This window comes from Lampris incognitus, chromosome 7 (assembly GCF_029633865.1).
Source record: "Lampris incognitus isolate fLamInc1 chromosome 7, fLamInc1.hap2, whole genome shotgun sequence".
NCBI classification, from domain to species: Eukaryota; Metazoa; Chordata; class Actinopteri; order Lampriformes; family Lampridae; genus Lampris; species Lampris incognitus.
The window spans coordinates 21,180,479-21,193,830 of NC_079217.1; the positions used below are offsets into that span (position 1 = coordinate 21,180,479).

Here is a 13,352-nt window from a genome sequence, read left to right on the forward strand (position 1 = left end):
TTAGAAAATGAAGACATCAATGCTAGATGCAAACCAACAGACTGACAGGCAAATCAAAATGCAGCATAGCTTAACTTGTTTCAGCCTCTCAGTTGCTTGTCAAAATTGTTTACTGAGAATAACTTGAGTTATCCAACTTTGAGCAAAGTTACCGATCACGTTCTAGCCCAGGCAGAGCCAGTAGTAAAAAACCTGGCTCACATAATCACCATTTCAAAGCACAAACAATGTCACAGATGGAATTCCTATAGCTACAACTCAACACTGACGAATGATAAATTAAAGTTCAAATTTGATTAGGCACTCACAGGGAGTGACGCTACTTTACAAAGCTTTTTTTTTTGGCATTCTCTTTCTCTCTCACTAACATTAACACTGTAAAAGAACAGAGCTATCTTGAAGTTGTATTACCCTCACACTGCCAAGGCATTTTACCTGGAAAAGTCAGTACACTTCTCCCTTTAGAGACCACACTTCTCCCTTTAGAGACCCTAGCAGGCCTCTCCCATCCTGGGGCTGAAGTAGAGCTGCTGGCCCAGAGGCCTCTCCTGCTGAGTGGGAACTTCAATCATTCAATGCAGGCTAGGGCTGAAATAGGCGAGCAGTTGCCTCGGTTTAACTCGCACACACCCAGACTGTGATAGCTAGTATGGCAGAATAGGGCAGGGCCAGACCTTGCTCCCAGTAAGCTAGTTGGTGAGTCGTCTCTCCGTCTCTCTCACACACACATATGCAGAAAGAATGAGTGAAAGCCAAAAAAAAGGAAAAAAAGAAAAAAAGAACAGGACTGACTGGCCTTGTAAAGCTTCAGTACTGGAATGTGCTCCCCCGCCCACCTCGACTAACAGACAGTCTGAGAGTCAGAGAGGAGGAGGGGTAAGCAAAAGGGAGGGATTCTGGGAAATAAGTGCTAAAACATTATCAAATAAGCTCCAGCTAGCAAAAGAAACTCCCCCTTTTTCCTTTTCGTTCTCTCCTCCCCTTTGCTCTGTCATACTTGCTCTCCTGCTGTACAGGAGAGAAGGGAGGTGCAGAGAGGGGGAATGCCACACCAGCAGAGGAGAGGGAGGTTAGCCCATCCAGCTCAGAGGGGGGAGGAGACTGGTAGCCACGTGGAGCTGAGCTATGTGCTGACATGTCCTTCACCCTCCACCCCACCCCACCCCCCTTTTTTTGAGAGCGAGAGAGAGAGCGAGTGAGCTAGGAAACATGATTTCTTATGTTCCAGCTTTTGCAAGTCAGCTACATAGAGGTGGGGGCATTAAAGAGAAAGTTCATTCAACTCTACTGTGAAGGCTAATGAAAGCCTCTGAAAAGACATAGCCAAACAGACACTATGTTTCCGTTCGATTTTCAAGCGAATTTTAACTAAACTTTTCTAAGGTTGCAAAAATAAAACGTTAACTACTTGCATCAGATCTGTTTTAAGTGAATAAAACCCTTAACATGGTTTTATGTGTCCTACATAATATGCCCATACTTCAACACCCACGACAAAGATGGACCAGTTAACAAGGCAATAATTTTGACAGTTTTGGATTTTCAAAGTTGAAAAACTTTGAAAAAAAGGTAGACCCGCCGCTCCCTGAATGCTCCTAAAATTGCATATATTTGCATTAAAATGAGTTTTAGATCAATTGCACACAAAAAAAGTTATGATAAGATCTACCTAAAATGACCATGGGCCGTTAAAATGACCGTCGGTTTTTAAACCCTATATTCTGAGTTCAAGATAAATACCCAGTTAAGATATGAATGCATTGCATATGTTAGTATGTCTGTTAGGAAACATCTGAAATCAAAATTAACATTTTAACGACTATAATACTATTTTCAAACAATTTAAACTTCAGAGAGACATGGTCGAACTTGAATAGCAAAATTGAAAATATTACCTGAAAAAACAAAACGGAAAACACATATTTGCTAATCTAATAAACGTAACAAGGCTTATAAAACATGAAATGTAAAAAAAGAAAAAGAACTGAAAATAACTTGAAACAGTCCCAAACAACGACCGGAACTTTAAAAACTACTAGAAGGACCAAGGTGGCCATTTTGACCGGTTTGGATTTTCAAAGTTTAATATCTTTGTGGGGGGGGGGGAATACAGACCTGCCACTCCCTGAATGCTCATAAAATTGCATATATTTCCATTAAAATGAGATTTAGATCAACTGCACATACACAAAAAGTTATGCTAAGCTCTACCTAAAACTGCCGTGAGCGGTCAAAATGAATGTGCGTAATATGCGCGTCATCGTGCGCGTCATGTCACATGTGTTGTCGCGTCATTTCCTTCGCAACGTTCAGTTCCTTTTTTAACATTTCACGTTTTATAGGCCTTGTTACGTTTGTTAGAGTAGCTGTATGTTTTCCTTTTTGTTTTTCAGGTATTATTTCCAACATGTCGGGGTACAGCTGCCGTTTCAGACGCACCATCTACCACCAAGGCGTTGCAGTATTTACAGGCATTGGACAGCGGTGATTTTAAATTGTTTGAAAAATAGAATTAAAAGTTGATAAAATGTTAATTTTGGTGTCAGTCGTTTCTTAACAGACATACTAACATATGCAATGCATTAATATTTCAATTGGGTATTTATCTTGACAGCCGCGATCTTGACGTTCTAGTTAGTAGTTATTAAGTTCCGGTCGTTGTTTGGGATCGTTTCAATATTTATCTTCAGCTTTTCTTTTTTTTTTACTTTTACGTTTTATAAGCCTTGTTACGTTTGTTAGATTGGCAATATGTGTTTTCCGTTTTATTTTTCCACGTAATATTTTCACTTTTTCATTTTTGCTATTCAAGTTCGACCAGGACTCCGAAGTTGAAATTTTTTAAAAACAGTATTATAGCAGTTGCCCACTGGGGACCAGGATCGCGCCTCGGACTCGATGAAGCAGCAATAATTAGCAACGCTGTTTTCGGGAGGGGGGCGGAGTCGGCATGTGTTCGTCACATGAATGCGTCTCTGTGTGTGTCGGAAAAAGGAGTGGTTCGGCCTGGACTCGCTTTGTCACGAAAGTGGCGAGGCGTCTCCTTTGAGACTGCCGGCCGGAGAGATGCATTTTGCAAATGCATGCAGTACGAAGGTGGGTGTTTGGACTAGAATATGGATCGATTGATGATTGTTTCTATGTTGAATGCCCACCTTATGTCCTGGGAGATGGTGGAACCCGGAAATCTGTAGGTTTTCACGTAGACACCGTGCTGTTGAGTAGAGGGGCAGTGTTGAGGCCTCCTCCTGAAGTCCACTGTCATCTCCACTGTTTTGAGCGTGTTCAGCTTCAGGTTGTTATGGCCGCACCAGAGGGTCAGCTGATCAGCCTCTCGTCTATATGCAGACTCGTCACCATCCCGGATAAGGCCAATGATGGTTGTGTCGTCCACAAACTTCAGGAGTTTAACAGACGGGTCACCTGAGGTGCAATCATTTGTGTAGAGGGAGAAGTGTAGAGGGGACAGCACACATCCTTGGGGGGGGGGGGGCGCTAGTGCTGATTGTCCAGGTGCTGGATGTGATTTTCCCCAACCAAGCTGCCTCCTGTCTGCCATGAAGTTTTTAATCCACTGGCAGATGGGGGCTGGTACAGTGAGCTGGGTGAGTTTGGAGCGGAGGATATCTGGAACGAGGGTGTTGAACGCTGAGCTTAAGTCCACAAACAGGACCCTTGCATATGTAACTAGGGAGTCCCATGTTGACTGCATTACCCCTAACCTGTTTGCTCGGTAGGCAAACTGCAGGGAGTCGAGCAGGTGGGCCAACACCAGTCTCTTCAAGGATTTCCTGACCGCAGACATTAGGGCAATGGGCCTGTAGTAATTTAATCCTGTGATACGGGGTTTCGTGGGGACCGGGATGATAGTGGAGCACTTGAAGCAGGAGGGGGCTTCACACAGCTCCAGTGATCTGTTGAAGATCAGTGTGAAAATGTGGGCCAGATGGTCAGCACAGACTTTAAGACAGGAGGGTGACACGCCATCCGGGCCCGGTACCTTCCTGGTCTTTTGTCTCTGTAAGAGCTGGCGAACGTCCTCAACACAGGTCCTGAGTGCGGGTGGGGGTTTGGTGGGGAAGGAGAGTGGCTGGCAGGGAATGCAGTTGGTTGTGTATTGTGGCTGGAGAGAGTGAGGGGTGTGCAAGTTTGCTGTTTAAACCTACAGTAAAACCCATTTAGGTCGTCAGCCAGTTGATGGTTCCCTGCAGTGTGGGGGGATGATCTCCAGTAGTTGGTAATGTCTTTCAAATGGTAATGTCTTTCAAACCGCTCCAGACTGATGATGGGTCGTTGGCAGAAAACCTGTTTTTCAACTTTTAGCACCTTTTTGCCACTCTGGTCTCCTTTGTGATTGTATTTCTGCTTTTGTTTTACCGGATCCTATCTCTGTTCCTATAGGCTTCCTCTTTGGCCTGACGAAGCTGCCAGAGTTTAGCTGAAAACCAGGGCTTATTGTTGTTAAAGGTACAGAAGTTTTTGGTGGACACACACATCCTCACAAAAGCTGATGTAAAATGTCGTTGTCTGGAGCGTCCGGGTAGCGTAGCGGTCTATTCCACTCCCTACCAACATGGGGATCCCGGTTCGAATCCCTGTGTTGCCCCCGGCTTTGTCAGGCGTCCCTATGGACACAATAGGCTGTGTCTGCAGGTGGGAAGCTGGATGTGAGTATGTGTCCTGGTCGCTGCACTAGTGCCTCCCCTCGTCAGTTGGGGCACCTGTTCGGAGGAGAGTGGTAACTAGGGAGAATGGTGTGATGTAGCCCCAAAAACACTCCAGTCAGTGCTGTTGAGGCAGGCCTGGAGCTCCAGTTTTGACTCATTGGTCCATTTCCTTACAATTTTAGCCACAGGCTTTACAGATTTTAGTTTCTGCCTCTAGGTTGGGATAAGATGAATCAGACAGTGATCAGAGAGGCCCAGGGCTGCACGGGGGACAGAGCTATAGGCGTCCATTAATATTGCATAGCAATGATCCAGAGTGTTGCTGTCTCTGGTGGGACATTTAACATGCTGTTTGTATTTTGGCAGTTCGTGGCTGAGGTTTGTTCTGTTAAAATCCCCAAGGATAATGAGTGGGGAGTCTGGATATTTGTGCTCCATGTTTGTAATTTGATCAGCCAGGTGTTTTAATGCCTCTTTAACACAGGCCTGGGGTGGGATATAGACACCGACCAGAATAAATGATGAAAATTCTCATGGTGAATAGAGTGGTTTACAGTCAAGAAGAAGGTCTCTAAGTGAGGGCTGCATGATTTCTTCAACATTGTGACATCCGTACACCAACCTTTATTTATGTAGAAGCATACACTCACTGGCCACTTTATTAGGTACACCTTGCTAGTACCGGGTTGGACCCCCTTTTGTCTGCAGAACTGCGTTAATCCTTCGTGGCATAGATTCAACAAGGTACTGGAAACATTCCTCAGAGAGTTTGGTCCATATTGACATGATAGCATCACGCAGTTGCTGCAGATTTGTCGGCTGCACATCCATGATGCGAATCTCCCGGTCCACCACATCCCAAAGGTGCTCTATTGGATTGAGATCTGGTGACTGTGGAGGCCATCTGAGTACAGTGAACTCATTGTCATGTTAAAGAAACCAGTCTGAGATGATTCGAGCTTTATGACATGGCATATTATCCTGCTGGAAGTAGCCATCAGAAGATGGGAACACTGTGGTCATAAAGGGATGGACATGGTCAGCAACAATACTCAGGTAGGCTGTGGCGTTGACACGATGCTCAATTGGTACTAAGGGGCCCAAAGTGTGCCAAGAAAATATCCCCCACACCATTACACCACCACCACCGGCCTGAACCGTTGATACAAGGCAGGATGGATCCATGCTTTCATGTTGTTGACGCCAAATTCTGACCCTACCATCCGAATGTCGCAGCAGAAATCGAGACTCATCAGACCAGGCAACGTTTTTCCAATCTTCTATTGTCCAATTTTGGTGAGCCTGTGTGAATTGTAGCCTCAGTTTCCTGTTCTTAGCTGACAGGAGTGGCACCCGGTGTGGTCTTCTGCTGCTGTAGCCCATCTGCCTCAAGGTTCGACGTGTTGTGCATTCAGAGATGCTCTTCTGCATACCTCGGTTGTAATGAGTGGTTATTTGAATTACTGTTGCCTTTCTATCAGCTCGAACCAGTCTGGCCATTCTCCTCTGACCTCTGGCATCAACAAGGCATTTTCGCCCACAGAACTGCCGCTCACTGGATATTTTCTCTTTTTTGGACCATTCCCTGTAAACCCTAGAGATGGTTGTGCGTGAAAATCCCAGTAGCTCAGCAGTTTCTGAAATACTCAGACCAGCCCGTCTGGCACCAACAACCATGCCACGTTCAAAGTCACTTAAATCACCTTTCTTCCCCATTCTGATGCTCGGTTTGAACTGCAGCAGATCGTCTTGACCATGTCTACATGCCTAAATGCATTGAGTTGCTGCCATGTGATTGGCTGATTAGAAATTTGTGTTAACGAGCAGTTGGACGGGTGTGCCTAATAAAGTGGCCGGTGAGTGTATATCGCCACTCCGTTCCCCCCGATAGCTGCATATCACGGTCCGCCCAGAGGAGTTGGAACTGCAGCAGATGAAGTGTACTGTCTGTGATATGCTCACTAAGCCAGGTTTCAGTGGGAAACAGGGTGGCAGATCTGGAAAAGCCCGAGTTTTTTCCGTTTAGGAGTAGCAGTTCATCTATCTTGAGGGCCAGACAGTGGACATTCGCCAGGTGGATTGACAAAAGTGTGGTTCCAAATCCCAGCTGTCGCAGTTTAATGAGCGCTTCGGCTCGCTTACCCCTTCGGCATCTTTGTCATAGTCCGCACAAGGCTGTACTGATCAAGACCCCAGCAAGACTTTCGTTAAAATGTTCAATTAAAGTTGGTGAAAAAAAAAAGTTTGTTCAGTTTGTCCAGTGGACAGTTGGAGACTTAAAAGTTCTTCCCTGCTGTATGTGATCAGTGACTGGCCGCTGGAAACTAAACAAATAAACAAAAACAGCAAAAATACAAGAGTGCAGAACCGAGGCGACCATACACGGTACCACCTTGATGACGACATCAAGACTGAATGTGTAACTTATGTGACTGAATTCAATTTCCAATTCATTTTTGATAAGGCAAATGCATTTCTATCGTTAATTCAGCACATTAACTTGTTACTGACGAAAGCAAAAACAACCTCAAGTGAATGTATAAACTTTTTCGTTTTTTTTTTTTAAATTTTATTTGGCGTTTTCATATAGCCTTTTCCTATTCGAAACATCACATTTCTGCATTGATGGGAACCCCACTAGTTAATCACTGAATTACTCATCCTAAAATCTAAATGTATACATTTACTCTGTCATTGACTCACACCACATATTGCTAGGCTACTTTGGTGCATGATTACACATGTCCATCTCTACTATTCACTCACCCACCTGAAGCATTCACAGTCACATGCATGTGCTGCAGTTTTTCCTGCAACTTCCAGTATGACATCCTCATCCTCCTGTTGGACCATTCAGTGTGTGTATGTGTGTAGACTGCCAGTGTGCAACAGAGCAGCAACAGCCCATCCCTGTGCAAGGGACCTTGAGGTCAAAGTTGCAGGCACCCAAAGGAATGGGCCAAAGCCCGCCTGAGCCAGCTGTGTTCTCCCACAGCCACTCCCGTAGCCAGTGTCTAGCGAAAGGCAACATGTATTTGACGAGACATCATGTACGTCTTGTAGCAAAAGCTCTGAGCCCAAGCCAAGCACATGGGTGTCACAAACAACAGCTTAACACAAAGATGAAATCAAACAGTCTAATACAAGATCGTCCCTCCCTTTGATATGGTACTCGAAATTAAGCCCTTCAACAAGATGGACCACAGCGACTGACCTCCCCCAAGAAGAAACCAAGACTGGATCAGATGGCCTCATCCTCCTTTACAGAGGGAAATGGGAACAAGACAAAAATGATATGACAATGACCCAAAAGAAACTACACAGGGCAGGTCTGCAGAAATCTGCCTGGGACAACCAATTTTAGATCCTGGGCAACCAAATTTTGACAATGCAAAGCGAAGGAGCAACTACATTTTTTTTTTAACCTTGATTCTGTTTTAGTACTATACTCAGTTGGTTGAAAGCAGGGATGGATATCATTAAGATTTTAATGGTACTACTACTCTTACAGATACTGCTTATTGATCCAGTAATCTTATTGATTATTTTTGTTATTTTTTTAAGAGAAAAAAATAAACAAATTAAGAACAGAATTAACATTGCTTTATTTTCTCATGTTTGGACAAAGTTTTACTTTTAATCATTAACCCATGTTTGTATAATTTAGTTAACTCTGCGTGGGCTCTAGGCTGCTAGCATACATAACATACCTGAGGTGGATGGGGCAACGAGAAATGAACTATGAGCTAGGCAGTCAAAAAACTGCATTTCTCTGCCCACATTTGAGGCACTTTCACTCGATGTTTCAAAAGATTAGTTGCGTTTCTGCCCTAGCATGCAAAAGACTTGTACTTGTGGCAACGAGCATTGCCAGCATCTACTCTAGTGAAGTATAACCAGACTTTCGACCGTTCAGTTTTCTCTGCCATTGTCCCTAAGACACCATTCATGTTAAGGTCAGGTTCACTGCTATAATTCTATCAATGATCTGAGCCTAACTGTCCAGAGTCAAGGTTTTATACAAACATCTTCACTGGTATTTAAATATTAAATGTCTCAAGAGATTTCACTGAGTTTCAACAGGGTAAAATAATCTTACATTAATCATACATCTTGAAAAATACCATATCCAGACTTATACCATAACTGTAGCTGCATTTTGAAACTTCATTATAAATCACAGTAAGTTGATTTAGTTAATGTGAATCACATTTATTGAGAGAAACGTTTCATCACTAATTTAAGTGACTTCTTCAGTCTCAACTGACTGTAGGTATCCCCACCCTTATAAACAATACAGTTGCATAACAACACAAACCAATGATCCGTTTCATATGCGAATTGCTGTGACCATTACTAGAGTAACAATGGCAATGTGTACTATTCACAGAGGATTGGGGAACAGTTGCAATCACAGCATTGTAAGACGGCAACCGATTTACTCTTAGGCTGCCCCCTCGGTTCAGGGGTGGTCGTTCCCTCTTCACCGGGCTATGTGAAGAGGATACAATGTCCAAAGTGTGCACCAGCCAATCGAAAAGAGGAGAAGGACAACAGCTACGTAAGCATCAACCGGTGGTGATTCCGTATGTAGTGGGAGTGTTGAAAAAGCTGAGATGCGTATTTTCCAAACACTGCATCTCAGTTGCTTTCAAACCCCAAAACACGCTGTGCCATAAGTTGGTCCACCCCAAGGATCGGGTCCCCTGGCACAAACAGAGCAATATAGTGTATGCTGTTAAGTGCCAGGAGGATTGCAATGATTTATACATTGGGGAAACTAAAAAGACGCTGGCTAAGAGAATGGCATAAAACAGGAGAGCTAGCGCATCAGGCCAGGACTCCACAGTCTACAGCCAACTACAGGCCAGTGGCCACGCCTTCAAGGATGAGGATGTGCACACCCTTGATAGGGGAGGAACGCTGGTTTGAACTGGGAATCAAAGAAGCCATCTATGTTAAGAGGGAACAACCATCCCTGAAAGGGGGGGGGGGGCTAACAGTACATCTGTTGCCAATGCTGTGATTGCAAACATTCCCAAATCCTCTCTAAACAGTACACATGGCCACTGAAACTCTAGTTAATGGTCACACCAATATTTGCATATGAAACTGGTTGTTGGTTTCAGTCGTTATGCAACTGTATTGTTATAAGGGTGGGGATACCTGCAGTCAGTTGAGACTGAAGAGGTCACTTAAATGAGTGATGAAACATATCTGTCAATAAACGTATCCTGATGAACTGATTCAACCTTCTTTGGTCCTGGTGTATTCTTTGTTGCTGTGGATGCTTGTGGTGTCCACTCTCTGGCTCGTATTCAGGCTTGAACATGTATGGATGGATTTGAGAAGTTGCCATTTCCAATCAAGAACAAGAAATTACGTTTCTTAATGGGTTTGTAGTTTACTTAAGCAACCCCCTACACCAGTGTTGTATCAAACTATGTTTTCCTGTCAAGACTGTTTCCCCTAGCCAGACAAAAGTGTTCGCAGGGAAACAGGTTCACTATTGGTTACAATTAGGTTAAGGTAAGCGTTAGGTTAAGCTTAGGGTTAGGTTAATCAAGCATTGTGGTGTTGTATCGAACTCTGGCTAGGGGGAAACCGATCTCGATGGAGAAACAGAGTTTGACACAACACCAGCAAGAGGATGAGGTGGTGCTCACAAGCACTGGGTGCTGCCCCCTTGGCAGGCTTCCGGAAGTTGACCAATCAGAATAAAGTGGGCTTTTAGGGAGGGGGACCTTAAAGAGAAAATAGCCCAAACAGCCTGTTTCAGACAGAGGATGAAATGAACGGCTCCAAAAGGGTCAGTATAAGATAAATAAGGATTTTTTTTTAACTGTGAATAATCCAAAGCTACTCTATCGGAGTGCCAGAATAAAAATATACAGATGGAATGAGCATGATATGGCCACTTTAATATAAAAATTATATTGAAAATATAATTAAAAATTAAGGAAAATTTGTGACTTTACCTGTTTACGTTCCCGTTTGGTGTGGATGTGTTGAGGTGGTTGAGGTGGTGGTTGCTGCTGCTGGGGAGCAGGGTTCATGATAACCGGTGCAGGCTGCACCGAGGTTGTGAACTGGGGCTGAGCAGGGTAGTATGCTCCTGCTGTGGACAAGAATGTAAACACACATACTAGTTTAAACTTGTAGTCAAAACACATCAGTTTGATGCACATATAGGACATATACTACTGACACTGAGCATACAGCCAGTGTTTCACAATGGTATGAAGGCCCAGATCACTTTGTTTAAAAGGGTAGGTTTATCCAGAAAAGGCAAATCAAATGCTTAACTTGTCCTTAAGCTACTACAGTTTCATAGTTGCTCAAAATTATATGACATTGACTGTGCTTGGGAAAGGACTAAAATGTCCCCTTGCTTTAATAAAACCAGTTGCATCTACAGTTGCAGACACATTGCTGCAAGATGATGTGTAACATTTATCTATTGTAGTTTTCCAACTTTGTTGATCTGGCACACTTAATGCCAAGTCTACAGACAAGAGACTTTAAAAATACAGTAAGTTGATTAAAATGTCTGTATGCTGACACATAAACAACTACAGGAGGTCCAAACAAAAATGGGAAATAACTAAAAAAAAAAACATTCTCTACATAAAACAGGTAAAAATGTTGTCCAAAGAAACATAAAACTTTGTTAATTTCAACTGACTGAAAGCTGAGAACATTCAGACGAGTGAGACAATTTCATTATAGCATGATGCTAAAATCTTTGGCCTAGATATTATTCACCATGTGGCGCACGTCACTAGTTATTGTCAGGACAGATAGTGTGTTGGGTAATTCTTCAGGTCAGACAGGTTTAATTTACAACCAAACCAGGTGTTTGATTAGTAGGTGGCTGCTACTGAGTAGCTGCTTTCGTACGGAGGAGACAGCACCTGACAAAGAACCATAGGCAAGCCTCAAGACCATGTCACAACGACCCTACCTTCAGCACTTCCGTGCATGAGGCTCTTTCCTTAATAACTCATACATTTCAATGTCAAAAATTCACTGAGAGAGCATGAACCAAAGCCACGGGCACAATGACCACAAAAAAGACACAAGTTCAAAGACCTGTTAATACACCCAAATCAATATTGTCAACAAAAAGTCCAACTCTAAAGTGTATTACCTGGCCTTCAACAGGCCTCAGCTATAGACTGAGTCAGCTTAAGCCTCCATTTTAGACTCACATGCCCTCTCTCTTTGGTGAATTTAAGGGGAAAAACCTCCTCAGACAGATGTGGCCTCTCTTCTTGCTAGTTGGTAGCTAGAACTTGTGCCGTCTTTCTCTCTCTCTCTCTCCCCCTGCTTGCGCTTCGGTATAACTCAAATTACTGAGTCTGCATTGTTGACCAAGAGCAGCACAGCCTAAATATAGTCAAAAACCAATACCGACTGTGAGAGAGGGAGTGAGAGAGGGACAGGGAGAGGAAGAGAGCATGCTCCAAGCGAAAATGCCAAGACAGAATGAGACTTTTCTTGGAGGCAGTCCTGCTCCTGTAAATAAAAGGATTGAGATAAGACTCACAGAGCCAACTGTCTAAATGAAACGTACCCTGGGCGTCCTCTTGCTCTCGAGACACACGATTCCCCATGTCGAATAGCTCCTACACAAATACGTGTAGACAGAAATTGAGAGGGGGCTCTCTTCAAACCCCCTCTGTCACTTCTCCCTCTCCTCCTTCCCACAGGTGCCCCTCAAAGACATTTCCTAGCTCACCCTTCCTCCTTCCAGTGTGTCTCCCTTTTGCTCCTCCCTCAAACCCTCCCCAGCCTTCCCTCTCACTTTCCCCTTTCCAAGAAGAGTAGCAGTCAAGCTAAAACCAACAGGTTGTGCTGGCCAGAGAGGCTTATACGTGTCTGAAGACTCCCACTCTCCTCTCCCCCGGGTAGTGATGTGATCTGTGCTGGCAGCCAGGTCACAGTCTACTGGGCGGGGGAGTTAAATCACTCAGCTTTGTTGGGACAGGCATTTAAAAATATCCTGGTCTCTCTCCTCTTGAGACACACACACACACACACACACACACACACACACACAGACAGACAAACAAAGGGGGGAGGGGGTTCCATTGCAGTGTTGCGCAAAATAGACGCAATTTTTTTTTAAAAGTCCTCAAAACAATTGCGAATGGTCTGTGTTTCCACTGAGTGATGTTATGCAATTAAAGCTGGGTTTCCTCCTCTCGCGATACGGTGACGAATCTCCAAGACCTGATAAGTGTAGGTACAGTGATTTCGATTGTTTACACCGCAATAGCCATGGTAGTGTTTAATCGAAAGCGACGAGAATATGTGACGCACGTAATGACAGAAAGTCAAACCCCTTATACCTGGCAGCAGCCATGTATCAGGGATTTATGGTGGGGTCGTTGTCTGCAATGATTTTAAAGAGGTCGTGGGGATCCAAAACTTCAGAATGACCCGCTTAACATTTGATGAGTTATGCAACGCAATAGGACCCCTCATGGCACCTGTTGTATCATGCCTGAGGGAGCCAGTTCCACTGAGAAGCACATAGCCCGCGCTCTTTATAAACTGGCTACCTTGACTTGAATGTGAAAAATGTGTTTCCATTTCAATTTTGCGAAACATTGCTTTGTCAAATCGTCTGAAAAACCACCTCATGCGAGCGTATAAACTTTTTGCAAAGTGTGAGTTTGT

The 13,352-nt window shown here is 44.0% G+C and overlaps 1 protein-coding gene across 4 annotated transcripts in view; it reads right to left on the bottom strand.

Annotated features, from left to right (window-relative positions):
• LOC130115359 (eukaryotic translation initiation factor 4 gamma 1-like) overlaps positions 1–13,352 on the bottom strand; it is a 55,168-nt gene that overhangs the window by 19,240 nt on the left and 22,576 nt on the right. For 3 of the 4 annotated variants that reach the window (XM_056282980.1, XM_056282979.1, XM_056282978.1), the window contains exon 7: positions 10,646–10,785. In XM_056282980.1, the coding sequence (XP_056138955.1) occupies positions 10,646–10,785 (140 nt within the window). Of the gene's footprint in view, positions 1–10,645; positions 10,786–12,243; positions 12,379–13,352 lie in introns of those variants that run through there. The other variant, XM_056282981.1, reaches the window with a different exon arrangement.